The sequence below is a fragment of the Mandrillus leucophaeus genome, unplaced genomic scaffold (genome assembly GCF_000951045.1).
Source record: "Mandrillus leucophaeus isolate KB7577 unplaced genomic scaffold, Mleu.le_1.0 Scaffold266, whole genome shotgun sequence".
NCBI lineage: Eukaryota > Metazoa > Chordata > Mammalia > Primates > Cercopithecidae > Mandrillus > Mandrillus leucophaeus.
The window spans coordinates 2,817,503-2,835,113 of NW_012102765.1; the positions used below are offsets into that span (position 1 = coordinate 2,817,503).

General features: G+C 43.6%; 1 protein-coding gene and 1 pseudogene across 3 annotated transcripts; both read right to left on the reverse strand.

Annotated features, from left to right (window-relative positions):
• Window positions 1-3,398: 3,398 nt before the first annotated feature.
• On the reverse strand, window positions 3,399-3,960 carry LOC105542713 (annotated as a pseudogene). Its single transcript, XR_001006513.1, has one exon. The product of XR_001006513.1 is annotated as a U6 snRNA-associated Sm-like protein LSm3 pseudogene (transcript).
• A 9,445-nt stretch (window positions 3,961-13,405) lies between these two features.
• On the reverse strand, window positions 13,406-16,937 carry TMEM176A (transmembrane protein 176A). Of its 2 annotated transcripts, none has more exons than XM_011984363.1 (6): window positions 16,728-16,937; window positions 16,180-16,290; window positions 15,062-15,118; window positions 14,689-14,898; window positions 14,049-14,159; window positions 13,406-13,695 (listed from the first exon to the last, which is right to left on the reverse strand). In XM_011984363.1, exons 1-6 carry the CDS (start codon window positions 16,899-16,901, stop codon window positions 13,660-13,662), a joined length of 699 nt encoding a protein of 232 aa, XP_011839753.1. In that variant the 5' UTR covers window positions 16,902-16,937; the 3' UTR covers window positions 13,406-13,659. The 2 variants fall into 2 exon arrangements, with proteins under 2 accessions (XP_011839753.1, XP_011839754.1); XM_011984364.1 differs by having other exon boundaries at window positions 13,407-13,695; window positions 14,036-14,159.
• Window positions 16,938-17,611: the final 674 nt, after the last annotated feature.

Sequence of the window (17,611 nt, forward strand, 5' to 3'; positions counted from 1 at the left end):
TAACTTTGGGATGTTGAGATAGAGACAGGCAAATGCATCTCAGACTCATTATTAGTTTAGATTCTTATAATTATCAATTATCATTATAGCAAAACTGATCTTTTCTTCTGTGTACAATTTGTGATTTTTAACATATGTACAGATTCATGTAACCAACACCATGATCAGGATAAAGAACAGTATTGTCACCACCCAAATCTTCCTTGGGCTGTCCCTTTTTCAGTCATATGCTCTTCCCAGCCCTCACCACGGGGAACCATTGAGTTGTTTTCCATCACTATAGTTTTTCATTTTTGAGAGTATCATATCAGTAGAATCATGTAGTATACAACCTTTGGGGACTGGCCTCCTTACTTCAGTGTAGTGACGTTAAGATTCATTCATGTGATTGTGTGTGTCCATAGTTAATTCCTTTTATTGCTAGTAGTATTCCAGTGTATGGATGGTCCTACAGTTTATCCATTCACCCATGCGAGGACATTTGTATTGCTTCCAGTTTTTTGGTAATTATAAATGGAGCTGCTATAAACACTCACATACAGATTTTTGTATAAACATGAGCTTTAATTTTTTAGGGTAAATATCCTGGAGCGTGATCACTGAGTCATATGATGTAGGGTTAAATTTGGAAGGAGCTGCCTAAGCATTTTCTAGAGTGACTGTACCGTTTTGCATTCTGGCCAACATCCGGTATTGTCTGTGTTTTCTATTTGACCTGCTCTAATTTGTGTGTAGTGGCATCTGATCATGGTTTTAATTTGTATTTACTTAATGCCTAGTGGTGTTCATCATTTTTTCATGTAGTTATTTGTCATCCGTGCATCTTCTTCGGTGAAGTGTCTAAGTCTTTTGCTCATTTCTAAAACTTGGGTTGCTTGCTTTCTGTTGAATTTTGAGAGTTATTTATATATTCTGGAGAAGTTCTTAACCAGATATATGGTTTGCAAATTTTTTTTCCTTGCATATGGTTTGTCTTTTAATAAAGTATTTTGTAGATCAAGAGTTATTAATTTTGATGAAGTCAAATGTATCACTTTTTTTATTTTGTGAACTGTATTTTAGTGTCATGTCTGAGAACTTTTCGCCTAACCTCAGATCAAGAAGATATTTTTCCTGTGTTTTCTTCTACAAGTTTTATGGATTCATGCTCTACATTTAGGTCTATTATGCCTTCTGTATTAATTTTTCTGTAAGCTGTGAGATTGATGTCAAGGTTAATTTTTGCATGTAGATGTCCAGTTGTTCCAACACCATTAGTATTGCTGTCTTTCCTTATCAACTCCAGGACACAGAATTTGGGAAACAGGTTTTCCAGCTTGGAGCTGGAGTCAAGCCCTGTTCACATTAGTTGAAAAGACTATCCTTTTTCCATTGAATTGCTTTGGTACCTTTATCAAAAATCACTCGGCCATGTTTGTGTGGCTATTTCAGGACTTTCTTTCTATCCTGTTCTACTGATGGATGTGTGTCTCTCTCCACCAGTACCACAATGTGTTGATTGCTGTAACTTTATAGCAACTCCTAAAACATGCAAGAGTGTTTCCACCAATTTTATTCTTTGTCTTCAAAATTGTTTCAGCTGTTGTGGTTTAGTTGCTTTTTTATATTCATTTCAAAATCAGCTCCCCTCTCTCTCTTTCTCTCTCTTTCTATATATGTTTATATGTATATTAATATATACATAAAATTTCTGCTGGGATTTTGGTTTGAATTGTGCTAAATTTATACAAAACTTTGGGGAGAATTGACATCTTTACTATGCTTAATCTTCCAACCCATGAACACAGTATGTATCTCATTTAGTAAGGTCTTATTTGATACCTTTCCTTAGTATTTGTTTTCATCATACAGATCCTGTAATATTTTGTTAGACTTACATTTAAGTATTTAATTTTTTGTAGCTGTGGTAAATATATTTTAATGTTGCTTATCAATTGTGCATTGTGAATATATTCAAGTACAGTTGTTTATTGTGTGTTGACTTGTATCCTGTGACCTTGATAAAGTCACTTATTAGCTGTAGGGCTTTGTGTGTGTGTAAATTCCTTGGGATTTTTTATATAGGCAATTATTGTCACCTAAAATAGGGACAGTTTTTCTTTTTCCTATTTTATCCATATGCCTTCTTCATTTCTTGCCTTACTGTGCTGGCTAGGACTTCCAGTATGATATTGATTGAAGTGCTGGGAGGACTCATTTTTTTCTTTTCCTCTATCTTAGGACAAAGCATTCTGTCTTTCGCCATTAAGTATAATGTCGACTGCAGGGTTTTCATAGATGCTCTTTATCAACTTGAGGAAGTTTCTCTCTATGTCTAGTTTACTGAGACTTTTTTAAAAAAAATCATATTTTGATGTTGAATTTTGTGAAATGATTTTTCTGCACCAACTGATATGATCATGTGGTCTTTCTTCTTAATACTTTTCGTGGGGGATGGTCTGTAGCTTTTCCTTATTTGTACTGTCTGATTTTGGTCTCAGGGTGATGTTGAGCCCATAAAATAAGTTTGGAAGTTTTCCTCTTCTATTTTCTGGAAGAGATTATGTAGAACTAGTGGTATTTCTTCTTTAACTATTTGGTAGAATTATCCAGTAAAACCATCCAGGCCAGGATATTTCTTTTTCAGAAGATTTTTGCTATAAATTCAATTTCTTTAATAGATGTAGCACCATTCATGTCAGCTAATTCATATTGGATAAGTTGGTATTTCATTGGTTTTGAGGAATGAGTTTATTTCATCTAAGTGGTTGACTTTCCATGTATAGTGTTGTTCATAATATTTCCTTATTATCCTTTTAGTGTATGTGGGGCTTGTAGTGATATCCCCCCATTTCATTCTGGATATTGGTAATTTCTGTAGTTTTTCTTATTTTCTTTTTCTTTCTCTTTTTGGACAGGTTCTCACTCTGTTGCCCAGGCTGGAGTGCAGTGGTGCGATTGTGGGACTCACTGCAGCCTCAATTTCCTGGGCTCAGGTGATCCTCCCACCTCAGCCTCCAGAGTAATTGGGACTATAGGTGTGCGCCACCATGCCTGGCTAATTTTTGTGTTTTTTGTATAGGTGGGGTTTCGCCACATTACCCAGACTGGTCTCAAACTCCTAGGCTCAAGCGATCTACCCACCTTGGCCTCCCAAAGTCCTCGGATTACAGGCACGAGCCACCATGCCTGACCAGTTTCTCTTATTGTAATTTTTTGACATTCTTACTAGAGATGTATCAATCTTTTCAACAAACCCGCAGTTGTTTCATTGATTTCCCTAATTTTTTCTGTTTAATCATTTATCTTCTTTATAATTTTCTTTCTTCTATTTTGCTTTGAGTCAATTTTGAGTTTCTTTTGCTCTTTTATTTTAGTTTCTGATAAAATTTTAGATTATTGATCTAAGAACTTTCTTATTCTTTTTTTTTCTGCATCTTGGTGATCATATTTATTGGAAGAGCTTGAGAAAAATGAAAATACCATTTTGCTTAAGAATTTGTGAGTTATCTGCAAATCAACTCATTCCAGGCATGGAAGAATCCCGGAATTATTTCTTAATATCAAAATGTATGCAGGTTTCTCTTTTGAATGTTTTGCACATTTAGAGAGGCCACTGTACAAAGTCTCCTGTTTTCCATACAGGACAAATTCTTAGTTTCAGCCAACTCTCAGTGTAGGGGCAACCAGGACAACGCCATCTCCCCGGACAAAGAGCATTGGAATATTCCGTTTCATTGATTTATATATCTCTTCATATGTTTCTTCATCAATTTCTATAGTGGTTACAGTTTCTTCCACATCTCCCAAGATCATATTTAAATGTTGATCATAAGCATGTAGTCTGCCTCGAAGCTCTTGGTCATTTCTCATTTTCACATCGATTCGCTCATCTAGGCTGAGCCTGATAAGATCCAGGGGCTCCTCTACAGTGTTGGTAGTTTGTTGCTGGTCTACATCGTCTGCCATGTTTCAAACCCTGCCCTTATTCTTTTCTCATACAAATACTTAATGCTATGAATTTTCCTCTAAGCACTTCTTTAGCTGTATTCTACAAATTTTGTTAGGAAAAATTTTCATTTTTGTTCTGTTCAAAATATTTTCTAATTCCCTTGAAACTCCTTTGATCCATGAGTGATTTAGAAATATGTTGTTTAATTTTCAAGTGTTTGGAGATTTTCCCATTCCTTTTCATTTGTTGATTTATAGTTCATTATGGTTAAGGGAATATAACCTGGGTGATTTTAATTCTTTTAAATTTGTTGAGGTTTTTTTTTTTTATGACTGAAGACATGGACTGTCTTGGTGAATGTTCCATGAGCACTTGAAAAGAATGTGTATTCTGATATTGTTGTGGATTGTATTACAAATGCAATGAGATCCAGCTGTTGATGGTGTGGTTCAACTCTTCTATATCCTTGCTAATTTCCATCCACTCATTCTATCTATTACTGAGCGAGGAATGTTGTGTCTCCAGCTATAATTGTGGATTTGACAACTTCTCCTTTCAGTTCTATCCACAGTTGTTCCATGTACTTGGAAGTTCTGTTGTTAACTGCTTGCACCTTTAGGATGATCTTTTTGAGGTGAAAATTTATTAATTAGAGTTCTGTCTGGCAGTGAGTGCCAGAATATGTAAACGAACCCAAGTTTTTTTCACACATCAACATCTAGGCAGGCAGCCCAGGATTAGTATGTATGTTGTGCGTAGGTCACACTCTGTCCTGTTGCTCTTCAGTGAATGGATACTATTCCTAAATCACCTCATGGCCCAAGATAGCTTGCTCTAGATCCATGTTTTTGTTTTTTTTTTAGACGGAGTTTCACTCTTGTGACTCTTGTTGCCCAGGCTGGCATGCAATGGTATGATCTCGGCTCACTGCAACCTCCGCCTCCAGGGTTCAAGCGATTCTCCTGCCTCAACCTCCCGAGTAGCTGGGATTACAGGCATGCGCCACCACGCCTGGCTAATTTTGTATGTTTTTTTTTTTTTTTTTTTTTTTTTTTTTTTTTCTTTTTTGAGATGGAGTCTCGCTCTGTCGCCCAGGCAGGAGTGCAGTGGTGCAGTCTTGGCTCACTGCAAGCTCCGCCTCCTAAGTTCAAACAATTCTCCTGCCTCAGCCTCCAGAGTAGCTGGGACTACAGGCACCCGCCACCACACCCAGCTAATATTTTTGTAATTTTTAGTAGAGACAGGGTTTCACCATGTTAGCCAGGATGGTCTCGATCACCTGACTTCGTGATCCACCTGCCTCGGCCTCCCAAAGTGCTGGGATTACAAGTGTAAGCCACTGTGCCAGTCCGGTCCATGTTTTAAATGAATCGCTTCATTCAAAACAGTTTTTTCTATCAATTTGGCTTGTAGCTACTGTCCGCAGCAGCTAACAGAGGTCTGGACAGAAGAACAGCAGGACATCCACTTGCGTGGGTCCCTTTGGGGTAGCCTTGCCATTGGGGTCAGATTTAAGGCATGGCTTCAATGACACAACCACAATGTGAAAGTTTAAGAGATTTTAGTAGTTGCAGACCCTGGGGGCTACATAGCATGCCTGGAGGTCAGGGAGCACAGGCAGGGACAGAGAGAAAGGGATCCCTTTATTGGGTCCAGGGCATTATTTAAATAGGTTTCCCACAGGGAGTTTTAGTTGGTGGATTTAGAGCAAGCAGGCATGAGTTCCAGGAGCATGCAGAGGTGGTCACTGAAGCATGTCTGCACAGTCGATACAGGGTGTGGGGGTCAGCAGGGCTAGTGGAGCAGGGTATATGCAGTTGACCCATAGTGAGCTGGTCACCAGGAGGCAGTTGTATAAGGCAGCTATCTGGATTGGCCACACAGGAGAACTGGGATAAAGTATAGAACTGGAAACTGTATTGAGGGTAACTGAGCCCTGCTGCTGGTATGGGAAAGTCCAGTTAATATTCAAAATTAATGCTGAGACAAATAAAATTATAAGCATTCACTATAGTGCTGCTATCACACCTGCACTCCAAGCATCAAAAGAGATCATGGGGACAAAGGACACCTCTCTCTTAAAGGATGTTCCCAGGACATGCACACACTGTTTCCTCTTAAATCTTACTGCTTAAAATTAAGTCACCAAAGGAGGCTGGGAAATCTAGTCTCCATTCCAAGAAGCTATGTGCCCAGTTTTTTTTCCGGGGGACCTACTACAAGAAATAAAGGAAGAAAGAATGAAAATTGGGAGAACAACACCAGTCTCTGCCAAAGGCCACTTCATGACCTTCTATGGTGTCTGCATAGTCAGTCCCACTGATGATGTATTTCTGGTTTTCCTCATGCCCATTCTAGAAGTTTGAACAAAGGAGATTATATTCCCATTTGGGGACTCTGTTATATTTCCTCTGAGGTAGGGAGGAGGAATTGTTATATTGCTTAGGATTGTCTTGGCAATGTGGGCTCTTTGTTGGTTCCATATGAACTTCAGTTTTTTCCAATTCTGTGAAGAAAGTCATTGGTAGCTTGATGGGGATGGCATTGAATCTATAAATTACCTTGGGCAGTATGGCCATTTTCATGATATTGATTCTTCCTATCTATGAGCACGGAATGTTCTTGCATTTGTTTGTGACCTCCTTTATTTCATTGAGCAGTGGTTTGCAGTTCTCCTTGAAGAGCTCCTTCACATCCCTTGTAAGTTGGATTCCTAGGTATTTTATTCTCTTTGTAGCAATTGTGAATGGGAGTTCACTCATGATTTGGCTCTCTGTTTTTCTGTTATTGATGTATAGGAATGCTTGTGATTTTTGCACATTGATTTTGTATCCCGAGACTTTGCTGAAGTTGCTTATCAGCTTAAGGAGATTTTGGGCTGAGACGATGGAGTTTTCTAAATATACAATCATGTCATCTGCAAACAGGGACAATCTGACTTCGTCTTTTCCTAATTGAATACCCTTTATTTCGTTCCCTTGCCTGATTGCCCTGGCCAGAATTTCCAACACTATGTTGAATAGGAGTGGCGAGAGAGGGCATCCCTGTCTTGTGCCAGTTTTCAAAGGGAATTCTTCCAGTTTTTGCCCATTCAGTATGATATTAGCAGTGGGTTTGTCATAAATAGCTCTTATTATTTTGAGATACATTCCATCAATACCTAGTTTATTGAGATTTTTTAGCATGAAGGCTGTTGAAATTTGTCAAAGGCCTTTTCTGAATCTATTGAGATAATCATGTGGTTTTTGTCTTTGGTTCTGTTTATGTGATGGATTATATTTATTGATTTGCATATGTTGAACCAGCCTTGCATCCCAGGGATGAAGCTGACTTGATCATGGTGGATAAGCTTTTTGATGTGCTACTGGGTTCAGTTTGCCAGTATTTTATTCAGGATGTTTGCATCGATGTTCATCAGGGATATTGGTCTCAAATTCTCTTTTTTTGTTGTGTCTCTGCCAGGCTTTGGTATCAGGATGATGCTGGCCTCATAAAATGAGTTAGGGAGGATTCTCTCTTTTTCTATTGATTGGAATAGTTTCAGAAGGAATGGTACCAGCTCCTCTTTGTACCTCTGGTAGAATTTGGCTGTGAATCCATCTGGTTGTGGAAATTTTTTGGTTGGTAGGCTATTAATTATTGCCTCAATTTCAGAGCCTGTTATTGGTCTATTCAGAGATTCAACTTCTTCCTGGTTTAATCTTTGGAGGGTGTATGTGTCCAGGAATTAATCCATTTCTTCTAGATGTTCTAGTTTATTTGCATAGAGGTATTTATAGTATTCTCTGATGGTAGTTTGTATTTCTGTGGGGTCGGTGGTGATATCCCCTTTATCATTTTTTAGTGCATCTATTTGATTTTTCTCTTTTTTCTTCTTTTTTAGTCTTGCTAGCAGTCTATTTTGTTGATCTTTTCAAAAAACCAGCTCCTGGATTCATTGATTTTTTGAAGGGTTTTTTGTGTCTCTATCTCCTCCAGTTCTGCTCTGATCTTAGTTATTTCTTACCTTCTGCTAGCTTTTGAATGTGTTTGTTCTTGCTTTTCTAGTTCTTTTACTTGTAATGTTAGGGTATTTATTTTAGATCTTTCCTCCTTTCTCTTGTGGGCATTTAGTGTTATAAATTTCCCTCTACACACTACTTTAAATGTGTCCCAGAGATTCTGGTACGTTGTGTCTTTGTTCTCATTGGTTTAAAAGAACATCTTTATTTCTGCCTTCATTTTGTTAAGTACCCAGTAGTCATTTAGGAGCAGGTTGTTCAGTTTCCATGTACCCGTGTGGTTTTCAGTGAGTTTCTTTATCCTGAGTTCTAATTTGATTGCACTGTGGTCTGAGAGACAGTTTGTTGTGATTTCTGTTCTTTTATGTTTGCTGAGGAGTGCCTTACTTCCAATTATGTGGTCAATTTTGAAATTAGTGTGATGTGGTGCTGAGAAGAATGTATATTCTGTTGATTTGAGGTAGAGAGTTCTGTAGATGTCTATTAGGTCTGCTTGGTGCAGAGCTGAGTTCAAGTCCTGGATATCCTTGTTAACCCTCTGTCTTGTTGATCTGTCTAATATGGACAGTAGGGTGTTAAAGTCTCCCATTATTATTGCGTAGGAGTCTAAGTCTCTTTGGAGGTCTCTAAGGACTTGCTTTATGAATCTGGGTACTCCTGTATTGGGTGCATATATATTTAGGATAGTTACCTCTTCCTATTGAGTTGTTCCCTTTACCATTATGTAATGGCCTTCTTTGTCTCTTTTGATCTTTGTTGGTTTAAAGTTTGTTTTATCAGAGACTAGGATTGGAACCCCTGCTTTTTTTTGCTTTCCCTTTGCTTGGTAGATCTTCCTCCATCCCTTTATTTTGAGCCTATGTGTGTCTCTGCACGTGAGATGGGTCTCCTGAATACAGCAGACTGATGGGTCTTGACTCTTTATCCTATTTGCCAGTCTGTGTCTCTTAATTGGGGCATTAAGACCATTTACATTTAAGGTTAATATTGTTATGTGTGAATTTGATCCTGACATGATGTTATCTGGTTATTTTGCCGGTTAGTTGATGCAGTTTCTTCCTAGCATCGATGGTCTTTATAATTTGGCATGTTTTTGCAGTGGCTGGTACTGGTTGTTCCTTTCCATATTTAGTGCTTCCTTCAGGAGTTCTTGTAAGGCAGGCCTGGTGGTGACAAAATATCTCAGCATTTGTGTGTTTGTAAACTATTTTATTTCTCCTTCACTGATAAAGCTTAGTTTGGCAAGATACGAAATTCTGGGTTGAAAATTCTTTTCTTTAAGAATGTTAAATATTGGCCGCCACTCTCTTCTGGCCTGTAGAGTTTCTGCCAGAGAGATCCACTGTTAGTCTGATGGGCTTCCCTTTGTGGGTAACCTGACCTTTCTCTTTGGCTGCCCTCAACATTTTTTCCTTCATTTTAGCCTTGGTGAATCTGACAATTAGGTGTCTTGGGGTTGCTCTTCCCAAGGAGTATCTTTGTGGCATTCTCTGTATTTCCTGAATTTGAATGTTGGCCTGCTTTGCTAGGTTGTGGAAGTCCTCCTGGATAGTATCCTGAAGAGTATTTTCCAACTTGGTTCCATTCTCCCTGTCACTTTCAGGTACACCAATCAAATGTAGATTTGGTCTTTTCACATAGCCCCATATTTCTTGGAGGCTTTGTTTGTTTCTTTTTACTCTTTTTTCTCTAAAGTTTTCTTGTTGCTTTATTTCATTAATTTGATCTTTAATCACTGGTACCCTTTCTTCCAGTTGATTGAGTCAGTTACTGAAGCCTGTGCATTCGTCATGTAGTTCTTGTGCCATGGTTTTCAGCTCCATCAGGTCATTTAAGGTCTTCTCTGCACTGTTTATTCTAGTTAGCCATTCGTCTAATCTTTTTTCAAGGTTTTAAGCTTCCTTGCGATGGGTTCAAACATCCTCCTTTAGCTCAAAGAAGTTTGTTATTACCGACCTTCTGAAGCCTGTCAACTTGTCAAAGTCATTCTCCATCCAGCTTTGTTCCATTGCTGGTGAGGAGCTGCGATCCTTTGGAGGAGAAGAGGCGTTCCGGTTTTTAGCATTTTCAGCTTTTCTGCTCTGATTTCTCCTCAGCTTTGTGGTTTTATCTACCTTTGGTCTTTGATGTTGGACAGATGGGATTTTGGAGTCAGGTCCCTCAGCTGCAGGTCTGTTGGAGTTTGCTGGAGGTCCACTCCAGACCCTGTTTGCCTGATCAGAACAGCAAATATTGCTGCCTGATCCTTCCTCTGGTAGCTTCATCCCAGAGGGGCACCTGCCTGTATGAGGTGTCAGTCGGCCCCTACTGGGAAGTGTCTCCCAGTTAGGCTACACAGGGGTCAGGGACCCACTTGAGGAAGCAGTCTGTCAGTTCTCAGAGCTCAAACGGTGTGCTGGGAGAACCACTGCTCTTTTTGCAGCTGTCAGACAGGGAGGTTTAAGTCTGCAGAAGTTTCTGCTGCCTTTTGTTCAGCTATGCCCTGCCCCCTGACTCCTGGAGGTGGAGTCAACAGAAGTAGCAGGCCTTGCTGAGCTGTGGTGGGTTCCTCCCAGTTCAAGCTTCCCTGGCTGCTTTGTTTACCTACTCAAGCCTCAGCAATGGCGCATGTCCCTCCCCCTGCCAGGCTGCTGCCTTGCAGGTTGATCTCAGACTGCTGTGCTAGCAGTGAGCAAGGCTCTGTGGGTTTGGGACCCTCCTAGCCAGGCATGGGATATCATCTCCTGGTGTGCTGTTTGCTAAGACTGTTGGAAAAGCACAGTATTTAGGCAGGAATGTTCCATTTTTCTAGTCACAGTCTGTCATAGCTTCCCTTGGCTAGGAAAGGAAAATTCCCCGATCCCTTGCGCTTCTCCGGTGAGGCAATGCCCCACCCTGCTTTGGCTCACCCTCTGTCCAACCAGTGGGCTGCACCCACTGTCCAACCAGTCCCAATGAGATGAACCAGGTACCTCAGTTGGAAATGCAGAAATCACACATCTTCTGTGATGATCACACTGGCAATTGCAGACCGGAGCTGTTCCTATCTGGCCATCTTGGAACGCACCGACATTCTGGATTTTTTGATCTTCTGTGTCAAGTTGAGAATTGGCCAATCAAATACTAATAAAACTCTGGTGAGATTTTGATTTGGATTGCACTGAATTTATGCATAAATTTGGAGGGAGATGCCATCTTTACAAAATGGAGTCCTCCCATCTATGAACATGGTATGTGTCTTTTTATTTAATTTAGGTATTCATTAATGTTTTTCAATAAAGTTTTATGATTTTCTTTACCAGTCTTGAGTATTTAGATTTATTTCTAAGTATCTTACAGTGTTGTTGCTACTGTAAACTAAAAAAAATTTTTCCTTAAAAAAAGCCAGCAAGGCATTTACTTTCTGTCATATAGAGCTGTTCAAAGGTAAGTATCCAGGATTGGTTGGGTGTATTCAATTATGTTGTTGAGGGTCCAGCCTCCTTTGTCTTTTGTATCATTTCCAACTTGTGGCTATTACCTGCTTAGCCACAAGATGGCTCCTCCAGTGCCAGGTATGGAGTCCTGATTCCTGGGAGAAGGCGAGGAAGCAGAGAGCAGAAATTAGGGAAACCAACCAATTCTTTCTGTTCCCAGTGAATTCTCTTGACTTCTCATTGGCTGAGAGTGTGGGTCGTTGCAATCCTCAGTTGCAAGGAAGGCTGGCAGTAGCGACTTAAAAACAAAACAAAACTGGATTTCTGTTAGTAAGGAAGAGAGAATGATGATTGGATTGACCACGGGTAGCCTCTTTGTTTCTAGCAATGCTCTTGAATAGAGCCATACTAATTTGTTTTTTTTCCCCCATCCTTTTACTATCTTTCTGTATCTTTGCTTTAGTTGTATTTCATGTAAATAGCATATGGATGAGTTTTATAAAAATACAGTCTATGTTTCAAATGGACTATTTTATCCATTTATATTTATTGCACTTACTCATAAACTTAATTTACAATCATCATTTTTTTTTTTTTGCTTTCTATTTATTTGTGTCACTTTAAAAAATATAGTCGTGCAGATCATTTAAGGGCTCAGTTGAAGGTAAATTTTTCCAGGCAGAATTTGCATTTGTTTCTGACAGGTGTCAGGGGTCACTACCATCTTGAGGACCTTTAAATTATTTTCTCAGGGTTTGGGGGTTTATTCAAGGAGTGGGAATTCCATCTCTAAGTCCATGTTAGGGCCGGCTTGTATTCATGAATCTTCATCTGACTCCTATCACCAAGAGTTTACTTGTCATCCCCCTCTATGGAGTGGATTTTTTCGCAATTCTTCTCTGAAAGTGAAGATGTATACTGGGTCCTTCACTGTAACTCTCCAGCTTAAGTGGCTCTAGGCTTCATTTATTGTCTTTCACATAGTTATTAAGTGCAGTTTTGGGTTGCAAGAGGTTGGCAGATGCCCCTAGGGCAGTGTGCAGGAAAGAGTTAACACAGAGAGTCACCCTTTACAAGGTTTTGCTACCCTTGGTTGTCTTCTAGGAATTGGGCTTCTGGAATGTTCCTATGCTGATAAGGTGGTTTTGTGTGCCTGTGTACTAAATTTCACTCTATCAGCTTGCCTAGACTGTACAATGTGATTTCAGGTGGACACCTGCTTTTCCTCTGGGAGTCTGGAATTGCAGTAGCTGTGCAGGTGGAGGAAGTGCCTATGTGGCCAGCTCTCAATAAAAACCCTGGTCTTTGAGTCTTAGGTGGGCTTCCCTGGGCAGAAACACTGCTGTATTACTGTGTAGCCTCTCACTGTGGGAGGATATAGGAAGCCTGTGCCCGGATTCTTCTAGAGTCTACCTAATGTGTTCTTTCCCCACCTTGTGTGTCCTTTTACTATAATATAACTTAGCCATGAACACAACTACATGCTGAGCCCTGTAGGTCCTTCAAGTGGAACACTGAGTATGTGGGTGGTTGTGGGACTAACACAGGCAGATACTGGCTTCCACTCTGAATTCTTGCCCCTACTTCTTCTATAGGCTTTGATGGCCTCCATCTTTTTCTTGGTTCATAGTCATGAATTTAAAAATACATGATTCATATTTTATACAGCAGTTTTAGGATTTTTTATGGATAATTTGTAAGGTTTCTATTTTGTCATATTGTTGGATGTCCTTTCTTTATTGTTGGATGTCCTATCAATGTTATGTTGTCTACTTAATCTTTTCAAACAGTCACAATAAAAAAAAAATCTAATTCTTAAATTGCCAAGCATTCACCTTCTTAAATGTTAGCGGTAGGGAGTGGGCTCAGAGTCTCAGCCCTGTTCATCCTTTATTCCTAGGCCTTTGAACCTACAGCCACAGGACCAGCCTCAAAGAGGTTCTAGCTCCAGGGCCAGCAGCTCTAGCCTGAGGCAGGAGGTTGGGGAGCTGTGGGAGGGTGTCTGAGGTTTGCCGTTGGCTCCTTCTCCACTTCCTCCTCCAACCAAGAGAAATTCCCTGGAATAACTAAGCGAGAACCTGGGAACAATAATATGAGAGTTTATTATCACATGACTGCTCAGGAGGGGACATGAAGCGGAGCAGGATGGGGAAGGGACGTAAGGAATGGGCAAGTGCTGCTGGAGCAGGGTTGTGGCCATGGTCATGGCTGCAGGATAACTGGGGATGTTGAAGAGTCTCTTTTCCCCAGTCTGGTTCTTCCAGCAGTCAGATGCAGGGATGCGCAGTGCAGAAGCACCAGGCGCTAATAATCGGGAGAGGCATGGCTAGATTCAGCTCACTTCCAACATCTCCTTCTGGTGTCTTTTCTAAGGGAAAAGGAAAGGCAAGACAATCGTGAGTGGGAAAGAAAGGGCGGAGTCTTTCCTCCAGGGCAGCTTAGCTCTGGAACTACCAGAATCAGCTGCATGGTACCTGATGCAAAGGTATAGCATACATATGGACTTCCCTGGATTCCTGGGCTCTTTGACTTGGGAGCCGCTTGGTTGGGGATAGGGGCTTTCCGGGCTGGGCCACCACTGGGTAGAAAGACAGGCATGATAATAGTTGGGACTTGGGTCATGAGCCCCTTTTTCCTCCCCAAACTGTCCGCTGTCCATTCCTGTCTCCTTTGAGCAGCTCCACTGCCCCAAACACACAGGCACACACTTTAGGGACTCACCCCTTTTGTTGGGAACTTTCTCCAGCAGTACAGCCACAGAGGGGCCAGAGATGCCAGAAACAGCAGAATCCAGACACCCAAGAGCATGGCCTGAAGAGTACGGGTCAAGGCCTGGGGACAGAGGGCCAAGGCCATAAGCACCAGGATGACAACTGCCTTCCTGCTCTGTCCTCACACTCCTTGTTGACCTGGGAAAATCTCTACCCCTTTATCTTCAAGTTTGTGGCTTCTGGAGGGGAAGTCAATGCATTTAGTGTGCAGAATGCAGCTGGAAACCCCTCACATTGGGCCTGCGTCCTCATTTACACAGTGACAGGTTTGGGCTATGATTTGATTCCCTGATAACCTCCAAGACTTCAGAGGATCAAGGGAAACCATGCATTTAACACCTTTGCAGCACTTTGCACACTTGCTATATTGGTTCACTTATTATTATTTTAATGCTTGTATTGCCCACTAGTCTGTAATACCCTACAGGAGCCATTTCTGTTTTGTCTGATGCTTTGTCCTTGGTGACAATACTCAAGCTTGGTGCAGAATAGGTAACAGCTATTTCTGGTGGAGAAGCTGACTCTTGCCCCTCGCCTGGCCTGGCCATCCCTGCCCCACCTGCTGCTGCACCTTCCCCTTGGCCACCTACCTTTAGCATGTACAGGAAGGAGGTACACAGGTGTAGCCTTCTGACTTCTTCTGGACTGTCAGTGGGGGCTGGGGTGATCCAGCCACTCGAGGTGGAGATGTGGCAGACACTGTCGTAATAATAGCCATATCGGAAATCTTCATTCCAAAGTTTGAGGGCAGCGATGGCTGTGGAGAAAGCTGCTAGCGCTAGCAGAGTCCTCAGCAGGGCCTGGGGAGGGAGGAGGCAGAGAGAAATCTTCATGTTTCAGTCTCTCCCAGAGTCCAATCGGGGGAAAATAGGGCAAGGCCCAGAGAAGCCTGCGACAGGGCAGGAGATTGGGGTGGCCTCCAGCCTGAACCTGGTCCCCTCCCATGCCCTTCCCTGAACTTACCCAGTAGGTACCACCTCGTTTCTCGTAAATGAAGGCAGTAGCTCCAGCTAGCACAGCCTGGGGAGAGATTGAGCCAGGAGCAGGCTTAGCACAGGAAATGCAAGTCCCCTCCGACGAGACAGCCTCTATGCAGCAGGCCCTTCCCTAGCACACTCAACTTGGGCCGGAGGTTTCATGCTAAGCTTTAGTATCCATGGTAAGATAACTGCTGAGAGGGTGGAGCCCGATCCAACTCCTGAGGCTGCAGAAGGTCCTGCTTTAGTGACACCTAAGAGCTTGTGGTCAAGCCAGGTGTGAGCTCCTAAACCTTCCTTTTTAAACAACACCAAGTGCTTTATGAAAGTTGCAGGGATGGTGGGATCTTGTGGATAAAAGTCATAGGGTGTTGCAGAAGCTCTCAATAAAGGATGAGTCTATACAGAGTGGGCACTATTAGGTTTAGAAGCCTGTCCTAACAGTGCCCAATGATCCACTCAGCTGAGCTTGAAGAACAGGAAATCTAGTATATCCCAGTGGACAGGTGGACCTGAATCCTGTTTGGCTAATTCTGTAACTAATCTGGGTATTTTGCCATGGGATGGGTGAAGGTGATTACTCTCGGCTTCTCTCAGTAAATATAAGAGTTTTACTGCTATTCTGAGGGTGTAGGTACCATGACCAGCCTACCCAGCTCCTGTGCAAACTGCGCACACCCATCTATGGACAATTCCTGGGTTCCCATTGTGTGCAGGGCCTGTGTAGGACAATGGGAATAACCAGGGGGTGATGCTTCCTGGGGGATCACATACTATCTGGCACGCTCTGCCTCCCCCATCTCAACGCAAGTATCCGGAGATGAGCAGGTCCTTAGATCCTTAGTTGACATTAACTGTTGAAGGCAGGGAGAGGCGGCCAGCCTGGTGGGAGCAGCACTGGGCAGGGTATGGGAGAGCAGTGTGACTAGGACATGCCACTACTGCCCTCAGCTGTTTGCTCATCTGAACAGGTAGGGAATGGGCCTAGATAATCAGATCTTTCCGACTGCCAGCATTCTGTGGCGCCATGTTGGAGGAAGGCAATCAGGACAGCAACACCCCACACTTCTCACAGGCAGTCAAGCACTGTCCTGCTCTACTCACCACAGCCCCTGTCCAGATGGCAGCTCCCGAGGTGACCAGGAGGGTGTAGTCGCGGATGTAGAAAAATCCTCCGAGGACTGCACTCAAGATCCCCAGCACAATCTGCATCACCTGAAAGACAAAGGACCCAAGATCCCAGCTCCTAGGTGGACCCCCCACTGCAGGGATTAACCGCTAAAACCCCAAAAAGAGAAGGAGAGAGAGAGAGAGGAGAAGAGAAAGGAGAAGAGGAAGAGGAGGAGAAAGAAGAAGAGGAAGGAGGAGGAGAAAAAAGAGAAAGGGAGGAGAGCCGGCCCATCCTGAGTTTGGCCGAGAGGAAAGGGCTCCACTGATTGGGACTCCGCACAGTCGGTGGCTCCTCCACACCCGTTCAGCTCAGAGCCTCCCCTTCCCAGGCTCTTATTGAAAATGCCAGAGAATCACATTCCTAAGTAAGAAGACACAACTGGCTCGGTGTCCTGTTGAGAGGGAGGCTGGCAGAGAGTGCTGCTGCGGCAGGAGGTGGGGAGTCCCTCCTGCCGCCCCACGAGGCAGGCCATCACACTCACCCACGAGGCCACCAGCAGCCGGCTGCTGCCCGTGGCCTGGGTGGCCCGGGGCTGCAGTGCAGAGCAGCAGGTCAGCAGGAGCTTGGCCAGGGCAGACTCCTGGTGGATGTGCACATCGACGTGGGTGGGTTGTGGGGCCTCCAGGGCCATCTCATTACTGTTGGCTGTCTCCATTGTCAGGGACACCGTGTGTGAAGAAGGCAGCACCAGGGAGGAAGGGCTGTCACTGGAGCTGGAGAAGTCAGGGACCAGTGGGTCACCGAATGAATGGCTGTCCTGGTCACAGAGCCGCACCCCTGCCCCCTCAGGAGGGGAGTGTGTGTAGCAGAGGGGGCTGCTGATCATGCTGGGGCTGCTGCGACCGCTGAGCCTGCGGGAACCTCCCCTTTCGCCCCAGATCTGCTCTGTTCCCCGCATCCTCCTCCCAGGGCCCAGGCGTCTAGGTCAAGCAGCGCCCCACGCCCCCACTCCTCACCCCCTCCACCCCGGCTCTTCCTGAGGTCTCCCCTCCACGGTCTGCAGGCTGTGAGACAGGACCGAGCCCTTGGCTGCCTGTGGAGCTCCTGTGGCAGCAGCCTCGCCCCGGCTGGGCTCCGGATAACCCCCTGCCCCAGCCACCGCCGACCTCCAGCTCCACCAACCGCTGCACACGCCCGACGGGTTCACGCCGCCCCTGCCCGGGGTAGGACCGCGGGGCAGTGCGGAGCGAGGTCAAAAGCGGGGGCGGCACCTGGCCTCCTCCGCAGTCCCCTTCCTGCAGTCTCATCCCTGGGTGGGGGTCCCTCCTACGCCCCTCCAGCTGTGCAGAGGCACCTTGGGGCGCGTGCGGAAGGAGTCCCGGGGGCAGCCAGGAGTGGGGCGCTGCCTCACCTGCGCTCCTCGGG